At 41.0% G+C, this 18,959-nt stretch overlaps 1 protein-coding gene across 8 annotated transcripts in view; it reads right to left on the minus strand.

Moving 5' to 3' along the window:
- The window catches only part of lrch1 (leucine-rich repeats and calponin homology (CH) domain containing 1), a 108,094-nt gene that overhangs the window by 9,124 nt on the left and 80,011 nt on the right, over positions 1–18,959 (minus strand). For 3 of the 8 annotated variants that reach the window (XM_040012553.1, XM_040012552.1, XM_040012554.1), the window contains 6 exons: positions 18,645–18,717; positions 17,066–17,188; positions 9,106–9,215; positions 7,601–7,738; positions 7,377–7,454; positions 2,470–3,215 (listed from right to left, as the gene is read on the minus strand). In XM_040012553.1, the coding sequence (XP_039868487.1) occupies positions 2,931–3,215; positions 7,377–7,454; positions 7,601–7,738; positions 9,106–9,215; positions 17,066–17,188; positions 18,645–18,717 (807 nt within the window). In that variant the 3' untranslated portion in view covers positions 2,470–2,930. Of the gene's footprint in view, positions 1–2,469; positions 3,216–3,253; positions 5,809–6,029; positions 7,455–7,600; positions 7,739–9,105; positions 9,216–17,065; positions 17,189–18,644; positions 18,718–18,959 lie in introns of those variants that run through there. The other 5 variants (XM_040012555.1, XM_040012557.1, XR_005693289.1 and 2 more) reach the window with 4 other exon arrangements.

Genomic DNA, 18,959 nt, shown 5'->3' on the forward strand with positions numbered 1-18,959 from the left:
AGACTGAGTCCCCAGTGTGGGACAAATATGGAATATGCCATGTCTGTGAGTATTTTTAATGTAAACTGGAGACAGAGTCCATGGGGGAACTATCACAGGTATCATGGTAACTGGTGAATTTGCCATGGAAGCGAAGGTAATGAAGTGCTATATGAATTTATAGTTAAAGTTTGACTAGTAGCAACAGTATTGTAGTAAGATTAGAAAAGTGCTACATGAAACCAAGTACATTACATTTGCACCTGCAGTGTAACAATAATCTACAAACAAATTATAATCTATTTATTATTTAACTGAAATAAAAGATCTAACTGAGAGAATAAAAAGAGGGGCTGGTGGATGTTAAGATCAAAAGGGCACCCACACACAAGGTTTCCTACCACTGCTCTGAATGCACGCACTAGTTTTACTTTAAATGTTTTGTATTTATAGTTATGAGAATTTTTTTAAAGATATCGTTTTATAATAAATCCCAGTTCCTAGAAGTTCTTGCCATTTTCACTTTCAATAAAATACAACTGAATGATTACAGCCGTTATATTTTCGTGTCTTAGGTAAAACAGGTCTATAATCTGCCTAATCTGTCATGGAATACTGAAGGAGTAAGCCTTACCTGGCTGTGAACAGTTTTTTAGTTTTACTATGCAATCACCACATATTAAGCCTCTGAGAAAGGGGATTTGTGTATAAAATATAATTTCTAAACAATTAATATAATCATTTCATTAAATTCTTTGAATTGCAGCTGAAAGTCTCCACTTTAATCACATTTTGATTGTCTGACCTCAAAACCTGACTGTGTCTTCCATATTTACAGACTACCATCATAATGTGAATGTGTTCTGTTCTGCTACTGTAGTGGAGTAGGTGGTGTTTGGAAGCTTACAAGACGGGGAAAGTTCTTTGGGGTATCAATTCCCACATTAACTTAAAGTAAATCATACACACAAGAAGCATCATCAGCTATTGTTAGCACAGGGACGTTTTATTAACAGACCAAGAAGTAATTTGACTGAGGGTATGTAAACCACCACACCAGTGCAGGTTAAAAACCTGGTAAAGGTTTTTAAAGATGGTAAATGGCCTGTATTTGTATAGTGCTTTACTAGTCCTTAAGGACCCCAAAGCGCTTTACACACACAGTCACACACTGGTGATGGCAAGCTACATTGTAGCCACAGCCACCCTGACAGAGGCGAGGCTGCCGGACACTGGTGCCACCGGGCCCTCTGATCACCACCAGTAGGCAACAGGTGAAGAGTCTTGCCCAAGGACACAACGAGCAAGACTGTCCAAGCCGGGGCTCGAACCAGCAACCTTCCAATTACAAGGCGAACTCCCAACTCTTGAGCCACGATCGCCCGTGATGTAAAAGATGTAAAAAGAAAAAGCACTCCCATTTTAAGTTTGGCCCCACTTCAAGTTCATCTTCTTGTGCACCTCTGGACCGCTTTCACAGTACAGACTATTTTTAGACTCCTTCCCTGAAGTCCTGTTCTGTCCCTGTGCACTTGCACTAATGGGTGCTGGATCTCCTCCAGTGCGTTCAAAGACTGATCATCCACTGATATAGTCTTTCTCTTTTTTTTAAGACAAGTGGACAAGCTGCATTAAGGAAAACCAAAGTGAAGGTAGCCTTTCTGTGGACAAAGAACTCCTGCATTTAGCTAGTACACACTACAAAATAAGGCTGGTTCCACCATGTAGTCTCTCTTCAATGCCCCAGAAAGTTTCAGTATTTGATTCTGGGGTATGAATCCATGAAGCTCAACAATGTGAACAATTCAGAGAAAAATGCAGCATGTTCCTCGTCATTCTTCAAACCTGAAGTGCCTCCTCTGGACCTTGGAACTGTGGACTTAAACTCAAGTGCTCAGTTCTAGTCAGAGCATCAAATGTCATCACCAGCAATAAGGTTTGAAAGTTTGAAACAGAATGTAATGTGGGCTCTCACTGGTCTGAAAACTGTGGTGAATGTATTTACAGAGCAAATGGTCCTAAGAGGACTTTCAGGGAGAAACCTATAAATAGCAATTGTCTAAGAATAGACGATAAGGTTGAAAGTGAAGAGGGGGCCAAATTTAAATGCAGCATGGTTTAGGATTTTTATAGTGATCTTTCCAGAACTCTTTGATCACACCTTTTAAATATTTTCAGACAATATTTCAGAGCTTCTTTTCCAGTCAGTTCACCACTAGACCTCCAAAAGGCTGCAAAATACTGCCCACTAATCCAAAATTAAAATCTGATCACTGCTATGGAAGTGGTACAAATACTGGCATATTCACTCCCTCTGCAAGAAATTTCAGTGAAATTCAACCGTTTCAGAGCCCCAGACTGACGTGACCCAGAGAAAAGCAATAAGCCCTCGGTCCTGCACAGATGTGATTATCTCTGCTGGCCAACATGTTGATAAGACATCATTGACTTCAGATAACCTATTACTCTGCATGCCCTGCTTTTGTTATGTGTCAGTTTATTGCAAAGACGTCATAGAAGGATAAAAGGAGGATAAAAGAAGAGGCATCCACTCATGCTGATGCTGCATTTGTGTCACATGGGATGGTGCTCATTAAAAATAATAGAAATATTATAGATTCTATGTGAGGAAATTAGATTGTCATGTGTTTATTTGAGCTTGTTGTTTGACAGATCGCCATGGTTACATTTGGTGACTGGCTGACCATCAGTGACTCCAAAAACAGACTCATTGCATCGACCACTATGTTTATGGGAAGTATTCCTCTTTCTTATTTTAGCACCACACAGAATGCAATTTAACACTTAATTACTGCAACACTGACCGAATAATAACAGATGAGTGATTAGAGCCACTAAATGAAATTTTTCCCACCCGTGTGACACAAATTCAGCAGAAATAAGGAGGAGGAGCCTGGGCAGAAAGAACGCAGAGCTTGCAGGTGTCACGGTTACGTCAGCTCGGTCCAACTATAGGCCACGAAGAGCAGAACAAGGCAGAGGATGTGAACTAAGCTCGAACCAATAAGGTCCCAGATCTGCCAGGCAGGAGGCGGAGTTTGAGTGGTTACAGAAACTAATAAGGGAGTCTCTGATGCCCCAGGGGAAGTGGGGTTTGCAGCTGAGATTGCCTCCTCCCGTTTCCTGTCTGGATCCAAGGCAACCAGCGCCCGAACCGTGGTGCGAACCGGCTGCAGGCGGCACTGGATGATGTCATAAGGTGAGCAGAGGGACGACTGTTGCCCCCATTAGGAAGAAAGGAGGGAAGAAATGAGGAAGTGAATGAGGAAGGAGGAAAAATAGTGGGAGAAGTTGGAAGAGAAGGAATGAAGGGAGCAAAGATGGGAAAGATGAAGTAGGACAGAGAAGAAAGAGAAATATAGGGCAATAAAATGGAATGTAGGGAATGTGTGATGAAACAAATGAGAGAATATGATGGAAAGGTAAAAGACACGAGGAGGAAAAAAGGCAACAAGTGAAGGAAAACATAAGTGTGTAGATAAAAAAAATGGATTGAAGTTTGAGAAATGAGAAAAAGGTTAAATATTCTCCACAAAAAGCAAGAAGGTTGATGAGAAGAAGAAGACAAGGGAAAGGAGGAGGGATACGTGGTGCGATCCAGCCGGAAAGTAAAAAAGAGAAAAGGCAGAAGGTTAACCAATGGATACAGAGGTCAAAGGTCACAGAGTGAAGGAGCTGGTGGTGAAGCAAGCAGGGGAAGGAGGGATGCTTACTGAGAGGATGGCTCAGAACCTCTGCAGAACCCTTTGTCCTCCCAGTAAGCAGTCCAGTGATGAAGAGGTGAGGTGGCTAATGGGAGAGCCAGTGCAGCAGGCCAGCGCATTAGCATAGAAGCTGTTAGCACATAAGCGCAGGGAAGCTTTGCAGAAGGGTTGCTAGTAAAGCAGTCAGGCTGCAGCTTAAATGGCGGCTAGCGAACACAGAGGCCAGAAAACAGCCAGCAAGCAGAGATGGAGGTCAAAAGGTCAAGGCAGGTTAAACCTTTGAACTTTAATTTTCTAACAGATAAGAGAGCAAAAAAAACAAACCCAAAACAAACACACAGATATCAACATAACATCAAATAAAAAAAATCAAACTACCAATCATAAAGTGTAATAAAATAACCAATTAACCCTGACACATGTCTCACACATGCTGCTGTTTACTTTTTTGCATTAATGCAAGATTGCAGAAAAAACAATCTAATGTTTGCATTTCCCCTAATAACCTGCACCCTTGAGCAGCACCGTGTTAAAAATCCGTACTCCTGTTTCTCTTAAACTGGCAAATGGAGCCTGTGAATGTGACCTCAACTCTAGATCTGTAGCAGTTCTACCTCTAAAGCCAGTCTTTTTCTGTTTCTACAACTGCAGAAAAGCAGAATGAGTAGTTTTTCTTGCTTTCCTTGAGACTGATCTTGCTTTGCAGTATGAAGCTACAGATAAAAACTGGAAACAAGCAGAAACAGTCAGCCTGGATGAGTATAGTGGTAACAAGGTCTGCCTGCCAGGTAGCCTTGAACTATAGGTGTGCTGGGATGTAACAGCAGGTGTACCCCTCTGTGTTTACTTTTCTTTCCTGACTGTAGACTTTAATTCTGCACAGCCTGCTGGGAAACATAAGTACCTTGGTAATGACCCAGGTCTTTGGACTAATGCTGCATTATAGTTGTCCATGGTCTCATTTCCACAGCACACATTTCAAACATTTATTGTTATGTAAAATTATAGAAATCTAGCAAAAGCGAGCCTAAGTTTTCTCTTCTACAATTATTTGCAGTTGAGATGTTGTAAATGTTGCCCTCTCCAAATTTTGATTGGTTGATGAGTGACAAAGGACAATGGAGAGATACCGGCATTTCAAATGCTGAGCTATTTTCAACCTAATAAGGTATAATCGGCCTTAATAATAAGGAAGGCCGTGAGTGTCAAAACTCAACTTCATATAATTTGAATAAAAAAATGAAAGCACAAAAATATGTTTCCTATGGAGACCCAAAATGCATACGAAACAGCTGCCAAAATGACAAACTGATGTTTTTCCTCAGAAAAAAAAGGCCATCTGTGTACAGTCTTTATGCTATCATAAGCTAACCAGCTACTGGCTTTAAGTTAGTCATTCACCATAAGGTGGCAGCACTTTAACAAAAGGTTTGGGGGTAGCTATCCACAGGTTGCAGTCTTGAAAGTTGACTTTTATGCCATCTTGGTATTTGACCTTAGTAACTTCATGTTACTAAGACCTCAGTCACAGACCTAGAGAGCAGTCAGTGACCATCTGCCCAGCTTTCAGTTGCTAGGGAAAAATGTGTTTGCTGGCAGTTGCCATGAAATCAGTTGCTAAGGCCTCATTCTAAAAGGCCAGTTAGTGATTCCCCCTGGTATCCACTGGTTGCTAGACAAGAATGTGTATTCTTCAACAAGTTGGCAAGTGGTTGCTAGAGTGTAACATAAAAGCTGCTCCTTTTGAAATGCATCTGTTGCAGAGGTAAGGCACAACTCTTACTTTGAAGGCAAATGTTTTTGGGTTCGAATTTGAAGACTAAAAGGCAGACAGGTTGGTGTCTTCCATCAATCTAAAGGCAACTGCAGCCATCCACCAGCAAACAAAGCAATCACAAGGGTTTCAGAGCACCCTGTTTGCAGTTGATGTCAGCCTGCAGCCACTTCTAAACCAGTCAGGGAATACACAGTTCTCTCTAGTGACCTAGTTTCGATCTGGTCACTAGAAAAAAAAACTGTTGACTGAGGCTGAAGGCTGACCTGAAAAATGTTGGAATGTCTCAAGGGGGTATTGAGCCAATACCACTAAAGCAGGGGTGGGCAACTCCAGGCCTCGAGGGCCAGTGTCCTGCAGCTTTTAGATGTGTCCTTGATCCAACACAGCTGATTCAAATGGCTAAATTACCTCCTCAACATGTCTTGTAGTTCTCCAGAGGCCTAGTAATGAACTAATCATTTAATCGAGGTGTGTTGACCCAGGGTGAAATCTAAAACCTGCCCTCGAGGCCTGGAGTTGCCCACCCCTGCACTAAAGGGTCTGAGCACCACCTTGTGTTTCAAAGAGATATTACACAAGAGTGTATCTGGAACCTACTCCAGGCTGATATGGACTCGGCAGACATCTCTGTAACACGACACACAGACACACTTCATAGTGTTTGTTTCTTCACATTCTCACTATAGTTTAAGTTTATTTTGAAAAGGGCTTCAATTCCTTTTAAGGAAGTTTTGGCGTTTCAAGCGATTTTATTTTTTATAAAAAGTACCATCAAGTGTGCATTTAACATCTAGCTCATCACTGTGCACACTGCTGAACTTTCACTTTAAATCTGTGTTATTATTATTTTTTATTTTCAGAATCCACCACACAGGGTCTATGAACAAAAACCTGCATGAAACATATGTTCTCAGTTGGACAACAACACTCCTTAAATCAGTGCAGAGGTGGAAAGTCAAATCTGAACTTCTACAAGTGTGTTCACGCACAAGGAGTAAACACAATCAGCCCAGCATGCTCTGCACCAGACTGGAGCTGCCACTTTGACTTCTGTCATGATGGAGGAAGCTGTAAGCTGCAGGCAGCGATGACAGCGGTGATGAGTCAGCATTGTTGAAGTTAAACGACCCCATTAGACAGCCAAAAAAGAGAAAAAGAACAAAAAGGAGGCAGAAAGGATATTTAACCAGCCGTGGGAAAAAGCTGAGTGGTTTTTAAGTTTTTCGTAAGATTTGGGTTCAACCTGTGTCAGACTGCTCTACTTATTGTTCAGTGGCATAAAGGTAAAAAAAATAATGCAATTGTGTTATCAGTTCTAACTGCTCAAGGATGACATTGCAAAAAGTTGCTTTTAGACACACAGAACCATCAGCTTTCCTTCCATGTCTGGTTTATAATTTAGTGTCTGGCAAAAATCTTTAATTGTAGTTTTCACCTCACTTTCTGATATAAATTACAAGGAAATGGAAGGTGCCAGTGCTACAGTGTCATTAAAGTAAAATCATAGCCCTAATGCTGAAGAGATCTGATTTTTGCAGGACACTTCTTTTGACTTATTGTGTCAACAACAAGCCAACAACCCATTGAATCAGGCTGAAATGGACTCAGTTGGGAGTTTCTCTGAAGAACTGGGGGCGTTTTCAGGTTGGAGGTTGCTGGTTTAAATCCCAGCACAGGCTTAGAAAATGTCCTTCAGCAGCAGTGGGGCTGCACAGTAGCCATCATGGTATTACCTGATAACTGCAGCGTCAGACAGACTCAGACTCTGGGTGTGTAATAACTGATTAGACTTTAAGTAGGTTTTGGAAGTCATGCAACTTGAAATCCGCCCCCAGTTCAGACAGGCCATGGCTTCTAGTAAAGGTGTTATTAATGTACAAAGATGCACTTCTTACCTCTGGTACGCCTATTTTTCTACAGGCATCCAGAAAGTTCTCCACATTCCTCCGACACTTGGCCATGCTGAGTTTGGGCTGGAAGACAAATATAACAACTTACTGAGCTACACTAAGAAACACAACTTTGTATTTTTTACACTTTAAAGGGGATAATGGGAAACTGAACGCTCATCCAGTGATTATGCGAAGGGTCAAAGGTTGCAACTGTCAGTGAGACGTACCACTGCAGGTGAGGGGACGTGGATGCTGGCGACAGAGCGTGGGCGAATGTGATTGGCCAGATGGCAGAGCACGACGCCGTCCATCAGAGACGAACCAAGGTCTTCAGGAAGGACGACCTTCAGTCTGCTCTCGATGCTCTGAGCAAACAATGCAAGCAGCTTTGTGTGAGTAAAAAGGACTGGATCGCAGTATCATACAGTGAGAGAAAACAGAATCAGACATCCTGATGATATCGTCCAAAACAAACCTCCATAAACTCACTTAGATGACTGAAAATCAGAATTTGCCCGAAAACCGTAGCTTTGATGGGGTCAAGCTCAAAGATGCAGTTAATGAATGTTTGAGTGTTTTCTTTTGCGCTCCAAATAGCACAACTGAGTCACAGTAAATCTGAACGCATCGCATTCAGTGTGGCAAAACACAAAGCAAAGTGGGAGATTAGTTTAGCTCTGGGTTCCTTCACATGAAAAAAAAAAAACGAACCATAAAGAAACAGAACAGGACTTCCCTGACAGGCTTTAAAGTTTTCTTTAGTTTAAAGGTTAACTAGTTACAACCATCCTTAAGTCTGTTGGTTACATCACATTCCAACATACATTTGACTTACATGCAGGCCACATACAGCCCTTTCTGATCCCAAGAGGCCAAACCAAAAGTGCCAAAAACAAGCCCAATTTCAGTAGCATGTTTCAGTTTATCTACACAAAGACATACTGCTGCAGTGCATGAAAGAAACCTGTAAGCACGACTCTTTTACAAAGAAAGTTCTGGTAGCACACTGTCCATCTGTCACGTACCTACAGTGGGTAGTAAGAAAACAGGAACTTTTGTGTTATTTAATTGCTTATCTATCATTTTATTACTTTTGGTGTAGTATAAATGGCTATGTGGGAGGTCTTTACCAGTAGCAAAAGTTGTAAAACTAAAGATACAGTTAAAAGTCCAAAGTTCATGCCCTTCTTCATAATTTTCCAAAGCCATTCAATGCATTTATTCAGTGTGTTTTCCGGTCTGTTCCTGGTGCCTGATTTTATGTTTGAGACCTCTGGCTTACAGAAACAAATATATGCCTAAAGAAAACGTCCAGGTCATTTGATGCACTTGTCATAAATATAAAGATATAATTGTATATTATTACCATCATTATTATTATTATATAACATATATTCTTACATCTTTGCAATTTTCATTCAGTGAGATTTCACTGAGCTGATAAAATGCTGAGCTAAGAAAACAAAACAACAAACAAAACCCTGTGGTTCCATGCAGAGCGTCAGACTGATTTTAAATCAGAAGAGGAGCTCCGGGTTTATGATCCAAATCTGCAGTTAAGATACAATGAAGGCTTTTATGGAGACAGATATTTAGTCTGGCCAGGGTGAAAACCTGCTTAAACTCAGTCATGCAGGCTGGATACGTTTGACATAAGCTCATATCAGATCTATAACACCCCACCCCCCACTCAAATAATATAAAAAAATAAAAGAACATTAGCTTGTCTCACATCTCTCAGCTGCTCCATGAGCTCCAGTTCCTCCCGCAGCTGCTCCATCTTTCTTCTCATGGTGAACTGAGGATCCACAGACTCCAGGCTCTTGTGGCTCCGCAGGAACACTGCAGCAACAACAAAAGAAAATGGAACATAACACATTAAGCATCTGCAGGAGTACACAGTTAGTACCAGTTAGAGATAAAACAAGGACAGCAGACGTCTGAGGAAGGAGAGATTTGCCGTGATGAGCAGAGACTGAAAAGCTGCCACTGGAGGCGGGAAATCTAATAATCATATGCCACAATAAATACCAGCAGTGCATTTAAACAATGAGCAAAGACCTTCTCAAGCAGCTGATAGACTGCAAGATATTAAATATTCTACTGAAACTAAAAATGCAGTAGCAGGTCTTTAAAACACAAATTTAGACTCCTTTTAACTAAATCACACAGCAGGATCAAAATCCACAAAGACTTTGGAGCACCGACGGAGAAAAGAACGTCTGTCAAAACCTGGAAAAGGGGACAGAAAAAAACCTCCATATTTGTATCCTAGGACTACTACAGTAGCTTTGCATGACTCAAAGTTAAAAGTAATGTTCATTTTTTAAATACTGGGCCTTGGTGCTGCACTTCAGTTCATCCACTGTGCAGCCTGATGCAGACAAACATCCCAGAATGAGTGTGTGACACAAACTGACGTGAGAGGAAAAAAAAAACCTGTTCTGTGGAAAGTTTACACAAGCACAGCATTCACATGCACTCGTGCAGTCAGAGCTCAGCATGCTGCTCGCTCCCGCTCTGTCACAGGAGCCGTCATGTGAGGAGGAATTAGGGCTCCAATAAACAGCTTGCAGAGGGAAAAAAAGCCCAGACAGATGGATTATTAAACGTTAAATCCTCTGTGTCTCTCATGTGCTGTGGTCTTTCAAGGCCTGGAAAAGAGTCACAAACCTTCCAGGCACTCAGATTTTTAATGTGCTGATCTATTAATCAGGCAATAGTTACCAGGCCTACTGAGCTGAGGCTCAAGCAGGGAGACAGTCGACTGTCTTTTTGTGTCTCAAAAAACACATGAAACAGATGAGAGACGTGTTAATTAGTGAGTGTTCGAGGGCCTGGCAGGTGGATGTGTTCCCTTCAGTCAGACTCAGCCAGCTGCTGCCCCAGATACCAGTCCTTCTAAAGTTTCTTGTCTGCTTACTGTCCTGCTGCCTCTCAGCAAAAAAGCAAATCACCATCAACACCCCATCCTTGTTACATTTACTCTCCAGCAGAGAAGCTGGAGAGTAAATGTAACAATATACACATATGTATATGTATGTATGTATGTATGTATGTATATATATACATACACACACACACACATATATATATATATATATATATATATATATATATATATATATATATATATATATATATACATATACATACACATATACATATATATGTATTCCCACATACCAGATCTTTAGTTTACCCTCAAAAATAGCAGACAGATGGCGGCTCTTTCGTTCTTTTGAGGAGATTAAAATAAATATGTAAATATTTGCAGAGTCGCTTTACTTTTGCCTGAAAAAAAACAACTAAAAGCATAAATTAAAGATCAAAACAGCCGCTGGGATTGGACTGTTCCAGCTTCAATTTAAATAATATCAACAATTGGAGCAGAAAGTGAAGAGAAGCTTGGATTAGAAATGCAGATGACGAGATGCACTTTTATTTAGCGTGTGTAGGAGGACAGAGTGTGAAACACACTTGGTCTCTTCCTACACACCCACACACATGAAAGGCACACCGCTAAACTCTGAATCATTCACCTCTTCACTGTCCTATTTTCCACACGCATACATCAGCCTCTTACAGCTGAATGAAGCTGAACACTGCCTGTGAATGTGCAGTTCCACTGAGCGACCACCAGAGGGAGCTCCAGGCTTTTCAGTGGGAGTCATCTCATGTTTTGAGGAGGAGAAGATGAGAGGGCTTCAGGGTGTGAATGTTTTCAACAGTTTTACCCACATTTCAACTCTGCACTGTCAACACTGACATTCCTCTGGAACTGAATGAAGCTCTTTGACTAAACCCACTGATCAAGTTGACGTGTTTTTTGAGTTGGTAAAATAATCTACTTGGACCTTGGAGCCTAGTTCCTCTGGTGAAACAGCAGGTGGAGGAGCTGGGGTCTACTAAAGGATAATGGAATATCGTCTTAGTGCGAAAAATAATTTGGTTGGCCTGAGCTCTCCGTTTGAGACGAAGAGGAAGGGGAATATGGTGAAGGGCAAACGGTTTTCTCTCACTCAGTTTATATTCTGGGTCACGTCATGCTACAAGCTGCTCAACACTCCCTCCTCTTCATCATCTTCCTCCTCTTCTCTCTAAATATCTCTCTGTCTCTCTGCCATCTGGACATTCTGAGCCTGTAGCATCTTGTTTCTGTGCCTCTTCTCTGAAGGTTTTTTTTTCATGGGGGGGCTTTCAAAGTCCTGCTTGTTGGCGTTTTCCTCCAAATACCCTCCTGATTTGTAACTGGTAACATAAAAAATTAAACACTATCACAATCTAAGCAGAATTTGGACTACAAACTGCAGCAATACTGACAGAGCATCCCAGGCTGTGTTTACAATAAAAGCAATAAATAAATAATATTAATCAAAGAAGAATAAGTGTGGAACATCTTTCATCATGGTGGCTGCAGCCATCTTTCATAATGTCCACGGCTCCGCTGCTTGTCATTAAGTGGTACAGAGGTGGTCGAGATCCATTTATTATCCATAATCATTCACCATAAGTCATCTGGATGCTCTCTGAATCAGCTGACAGAGGGATCCAAACAGTGTGTTGGTTCAGGCTGAAGCTAGTGTGAAAGTGTACAGTAGAAACGTCAGCTCACCAAAGCACGCCCATGTTATTGCCCAAGGACCTCAAATTCTCCATGACTGTGGCGGAACAGAGTTTATATTTCCTTCTCTTAGCTCTCACTTTAGCTCCATCTTTTAAACCCTGCCGTCTCCTCCAGGACTACAGGCCTCGGCTTGGGCAGTAGAACTGAGGCCAATTCTCCAATAATGAGAGTGAAATGAGATGAAAAAGACACACGCAGGCTTGACAAGACAAGACTTGAAAAGCAAAGGTAACCACATTTTCCAAGGATAAACACAAAAAGCAATGAATATTGACTTTGGATGATTGAATCCTTAAAAAAACAGCAGGAGCTGATATAACAGGCTGTTACACAGTAACTGCTCACATCTGAAGGGTATCCAATCAGGTTAGTATACTATCAAAGACTGGCTGATTGCCTTTTTGATTACAATTGATTAAACGCTCCTGGCCTTTGATTACATAAACCCGATTCCAAAGAAGATGGGACGCTGTACAAAATGTAAATTAAAACAATGCAAATACATGCAAATCTCATAAATCCTTTTATTTATAGCATAACACAGAAAAAATATATTAGCTCAATTTGAATATGATGGCAGCAACAGGTCTCAAAAAAGTTGGGTTTACTGCACTGTAGCATCTCAATTTACATAATATATGTAGTAACATCGTATTTTAGCAACAGTCCATAAAATTTGGGGAACTGAGGAGAGCAGCTGCTGGACTGACTGATACAGGATTGTAGCTGCTAAACAGCTTCTTTGTTGTATTTTACATTTCAGAATGTGTGGAAAGATTGTAACTGGTGAAAGATTCTCCACTATGAAGCCATGCTGCTGTAATACTTGCAGTTTAGCATTGTCTTGCTGAAATATGAAGGACTTTGCTCTAAAACCTGTATATACATTTCTGCTGCTATCATACCATCAGAGATGCACACCTGTGAACTGACTGCTGATAACAAGTCGGATGGTTCCTCTCCTCTTTAGTTCCACTTTTGATTTGCCTCAGTCAGTGTAAATGAGATCAGAAGTCATTTTCATATGGATAAAGAGGAAGAAAAAATAAACATTTGCAACAAAACATGTTTTAGTGTAACCTGCAGTAAATTCCATCAAGTAATCCAAATGTCCTTTGATTATTTTTTATGGATTCTGATGGTTTACATAACCATTTTTAAAACTGGCACATAGTTTTTAAAAATGATGGTAGTTACATGTTTAAAAAGACAAGTATTCAAAGACTGATCACACACAGTCTGTGCATGCATCTGCACTTGAAGTCACTCACACAAGGTGATGATTGGTCACTAATGAGGTCAGGCGCACTGACGATGGGAGCATGATGTCATTCTCCCTGAGGCCTGAACCCATTACGGACCATTAGTCATCATCTTATCACGCTTACACATAGGGGGGCTCGTGTAGAAATGTTGTGCTTCAAAAAGAGTTTCAGGAAGCCACTGAAAGATAACTAATGATGCTCTCCTTACAACAGCAAACACTGAGAGCGCAGCAGCTCAAAGACGCGAGTCAGATAGCTTACAGTGTGAAAGTTAGCATCAACAGACCGAATCACTGTACTTTTAAGTTCAGCATCAGTACACTCGAAAGTTTTTTATATAGCGAGGGCACAAAAGGGAAACACATGTAAAATGTTACAAGGGTGAAATGAAAATGAGTCAGACTTAAAACTGAAAGTGGTGAGAAAGTGAAGTTTAAAGAGTCTCTGAGGGTTAGTAACAGATTTGTGAACATTCAAGAGTTATTACAGCGAGTGTGTGAACAGCTCACAGCTAAGAGTCGCCGCAATATATCAGAGCCTTTTATGGACCAAACGACTAAAATGCAGCTCTCTTCTGGGCCGCACAAAAATAACTTCTAGCTCTGTGAGCACCTTCCTCGACACACTGCATTTTCACATCCCCTTTAACCCAACCTTAAACATTACAGCTAAATGACCCAGCCAAACTTGACTGTTAATCCAAGTGTGAACCCTGTCCTAAAGTCACAACCAGGTAAAACATGTCCACACTTTGTGGTCTACAGTTGAAACTGGTGCTGATGAAGATAAATAAAATATGACACGGCTGTGATCCATCTACTATCTTGGACTCTATTCCAGTGGAAGTAGGATACCCCTTTAGGGACCATTATCTGACGCTTAAAATATAGGAACCGAAAATAGACGCACACGAAAGCCAGACTCATTGATACTTCATACATGCACAGACGCATACATCTCCAATTGTATGTGTGTGTGTATCAGACTTTCCTAATACGGTCTCTGATGCTGCAAGCCATGTGATGGTTAGACTTAAGACATTTTAACTCACAACACATGCAGGCAGTGTCACGACAAAGCCGACACAAAACAGAACTGTTCCTTCTGGAGTGAAGTATGAGAACAGAAGTGAAAACAAATGCTGGGATTCTTTGTATTAACGCATTAAAAACCCCTAATAATAACATTTTTTTCATTTTGCTCAAGTGCAAGAAGGACAACTTCAGTAAGATGTAAGGTCCACCAGTAACAGGTTTACTCAGTGTGCCAGTGGGTACCTGTGAGTTTGTGCATATTGCGTAATTTCACATTTCTCCCATGTGGGCAAATTTCCCCCCAGGTTAGCCACCTGTGGATCACGTGTGGTTCCTGCACTGTGGGGCAAAGGTGTCACACTACTAGACCCCAGTTTGTAAGGCACTGGGGTTTTCCTTTGAATCAGCAAGCTGCATTTGATGATTCTCAGTCATTAGAACACACTCACTTATATAGAAGCAACAAAACACTTGGTTTGTTACAATAGCTATTTTCTTAGAAATGTAAATTTCAGACCTTCTAGATCTTCTACACAAGCCAGCTGCAGTCGCACGCACAAATCATGGCATCAGCTCTAACTTCTACCACGTGCGCCTGCTAGTCCACAGCCACCACACACACACGGGAACAGCTGGAGATGAAAGCAGAGTGCGGTGAAGCTCGTCTTTGATCACAGTCTGCTGTTTCGACACACAAACGTATGCACGCGCGTGCATGCAGAGCAGCTAATCTGAAACACCCTAACGTGTGGTCTGAGGCAAAGAAACACACAGTGGCAGTGGACGAGAGAAATGAAGAGAAAGCTGTGACAGAATTTCAAAGGAAAGGAAGCTGCTGTCCCCATTCGCACCAACGAGAGGAGCCAGTGAGTCGCAGCTTGATGAGATGACAATAAAGTTTCTTAAAACCACAGGTGAACACAAACTCAGACCCTCTGTGTCAAAAGGTTGTCCAAAACGCTGTCGTCAAGATTAAAAAATAAATAAAATTTATAAAAAACTCAGCTTCACCTTAAATCTCAGTGTTTGCAGTTTAAATGTCTGCACGTTCAGATGCCTGCTGACAGCCCAACACCACATCATCAGACATTACTGCTTGTTCTTTAACTGAGGAGGAAAAGTGAAGGAGGCCACAGCTCCTTTACTCCTTTTTTCTTTTACAATCGCCACTCAGGCTAACTCTAAAAGATTATAAAAATTATGTGTGACATATTTCTGCAGGTACAACAGGCAAATTCTTTTTTTGAGGTACTGTGCTCAACAAATTTATCAGACCACACAAATATTTGAGAAAGAACAAATCAAAAACTTGTTTAAAACTAATAAATATATTGTCAGTTAGTTGCCAAATAGCTGAGACTTTTTTCCCCAAAATTTGAGCCGGTACACTGGACTGAGAAGCGAGAACTACAGGAAGCAACATTAAGGGGGGTACACAGTTCCACAGTGAGAGTTGCTATGCCAACAGCTACAGAGAGTGGTGGAGGCAGCAGAGAACGTCGCTGGCAAGCGCCTCCCTGTCACTAAGGACAACGTAAGACTCAGAGCATTATCGAGGATCACAGCTAGATTGAGAACAATCTGTTCCGAGATTTCCTTCATCAAAAATAAAAAACCATACCCGATCTCTCATTCAACACCATTGTCTTCATGCCTGGATGGCTTCCACAGCACAGCCGCTGTTTTTCAATATCTCTCTGCAACCTGCGATGCGCCTCCTCGATAGCCTCCAGTGTGCTAAAATGGTCACCCTTATATTATTGCACTAAAAGCTCAGTGGGGAAAACATTTTGGTTTGAAATAAAAATAAAAATGTAAAAAGCACAACTTAGAAAAGAAAAACAGTACAGAAAAATACAAAAATATCCTGGAATTCCCTTTAGTTTTAGTCTTTTTTGTCAGCACAACCAGGCTGTGAATGGTTAGCATGTCATGACTGGGATTAAAGGACCTACACATGTGTATCAATAATGCTTATTCTGACAGATATAAAGCCTTGTTACAACTAAAACTGAACCTAACAAAACTAAACTAAAAGAAAACCTAAAATTGAAAAAGGTAATGAAAAATACAAAACTATAGCAACGCTGTTCAGATGGAGAGAAGCTGATGTGTGCACTCATGGCTGTGAAAGTTTGAAGGCTGTGGTGAAGTCAGAGTTGACAGTTATATAGTCATAATGGGGTTTCCATGGAGAGACAGAACAAGAGCAACTGTGCTGGAAATGGTTCCTTTACATGCACTGGAGGTGACTGCAAGAGGAGATCGCCCAAATTCAAATCAGGTTGGTTTTTCATTTTTAATGGCTCTGTTCCTGGAACTCTGAAATTAAACCTGGTATAGATCAGTAATTCCCAATGATATACCCTTAATTAATTAGTTAATTAATTAATTAACAATCCTCTTTGCTTATCCTTTTCAGGACGGGGGGGCGATGACAGCTGTCTTAGCAATGACTCGGAAAACCAATTCTGATACGCTCACTTTTAGTGAGTGCTGCTGGTGTTAAATAAAATGATATGATATGACATAGGATGGTAAACAAGTTGTGGACTAATGAACAGAAAAACAACAGACAAAAGACTAAATTCAAAATGTTTTTTTGTTTTTTAAAACACATTTAAAGACCACCTTTAAAGTTAAAGACCAGTAATGACAGGCTTTTCTGGCTTTGAAGAGAAAACGGTCCCTACCCAGGGTTTGTCAGCAGACAGCTCAGCCCAGATGTGTGTCATCTGGCCAATTAGCAGATAAAGCGGAACCTACCCCGGTTGTGATTGCCTCCGTCGTCATGGCTACGAGGTGTATCTCTATGGAGGGGCGAGGCCTGTGGGAGGAGGGAGGGGTCGAGACAGGAAGGCGGGGGCGAGCAGGGCAGCGAGGGTGGAGCTACAACCAGGCGGGTGGGAAGTGGGAAGTGTTCAGAGACGCAGGAGGTGGGGGGTGTGTGTAGTGCAAGGAAGGTAGTTGGAGGAGGTGGTGGTGGTAGGGTGAGCATCAAGGTGAACCAAGTACAGCAAGGCAAAGTTCATTCCACGAAAAACACACCCCGAAAAACAGCAAAAATCACCAGGAGAAAGTGTGAATTAGTTTTCAGGAATCAATGAAGCAGGTATTGATTCAAAAATGCAGGCAGGTCAGATTAAATGAGTGTTTATGTGATTTTTAACATCAAAGGTCATGCAGGAGAAATGAAAGTGCCACAAAAAAAGGCAAAAAACAAACAAACAAGTAAATCAGAAAAGGTAAAAAAGGTGAAGCAAAGAAACAGAATGAGATGACAAGACACAAAACAAAACAGCACAAAACAAAATAAAGATTAGTGGCATTTCACATTACAAATCACTCTCACATGCTGTTAGCATCATGTTAGCTTCATTAGCGGTTAGCATCATTTCACACTGGTAACAGCAAACAAAAGCTGGATGGTTGCCAACTATAATAAAGCATGGGGCAGAAGCTTTCTATCATTCTGCAAATAAAGCTGATGAGCAGGCGCCACAAGCTGCCACAACATGACTGCTGCTGCTTCGCTTTAAGCTAATGACTAAGTTCAGGGCTTCCAGCGGTGTATCTGATATGCCCGTGTTGGTGTTGTTCAATACTGTTTGTCCAGGATCAACTGACCAGTCACATTGTTATGATGTCATAGCATTGCAATGTTCGGGAAAAAATGCCTTAGTTTGTATGAAACTCTGTATAAGATTCTGGAACAAATGGTAAGCATTTCAAGTTGTTAATTTATACAAAATAATAAATATATTACCAAATTAGGTTTGCTGTTAGTCAAATTTAGGTATACATGTTGGTTTGTGAGCAAGAGTTTTTCAAAGCATTAGCTGAACGCTCAAACAATGTCAGTTTTAATGTTTATCCTGGACCAACATTATTATGATGACGTTTCCAGCAGTGTATTAAAGCTGACACCCTTTTAGGGCCTTAGAAGAAAAATAATTAAGTGTGTTTGCTTTTTCACCCACCTGTAGAAAGTTTTGCTTTTAGGGATTTTAAAGCCATATAAAGCCATGTAAAAGAAAGACAATTTCCTACACTCTTGTTTAACCAATATGGATTATATCAATTAGAATGTTGAGCTCTAGGCTAAGCTTAAATTAAAACTACATAAGCTACAAACTGTATGACTAGAGCAACAGAGCTCATGTCAAAATCAGGTGTTCATCATACACAGACTGTGCATTTTTTTTCAGCGACCAGCATAGTAAATGCCATTAAATCATCACAGTGTGGTAACTGAAAGTATACTCTGTCCAGAAAAAACCCCCAGTTTGTTAACCTGTACATCTGGTACTCCAGTTAACCTGGTCCACTATCTCAGCTGACTCACCCGAACGAGGTTTCAGTCCAAAGGGTGGGCTGGAGAAGGATGGAGGTCCGCTCACTGGAGATCTGTCATTTCGCTACAACAACAGAAATGGAAACAAAAATTAAAGTCAGTCCTATTTTAGTCAATTTAATGAAAAAATGCTGGACACTCTTGATCCTGTGCTTCATGTGCAGTTTTCAATGACACAGACTTATGAATGACTCCACAGAGAGAGATAAAGTACACAGAAACACATTCACTCCTGTGATGAACCTGTGCAGACTAACAGGAGCTCAGTGGCCTAAAATTGAACTCAGAACAACACTCTACTCAGTT

This window comes from Simochromis diagramma, unplaced genomic scaffold (assembly GCF_900408965.1).
Source record: "Simochromis diagramma unplaced genomic scaffold, fSimDia1.1 OVJJ01000612.1, whole genome shotgun sequence".
Taxonomy (NCBI): Eukaryota; Metazoa; Chordata; class Actinopteri; order Cichliformes; family Cichlidae; genus Simochromis; species Simochromis diagramma.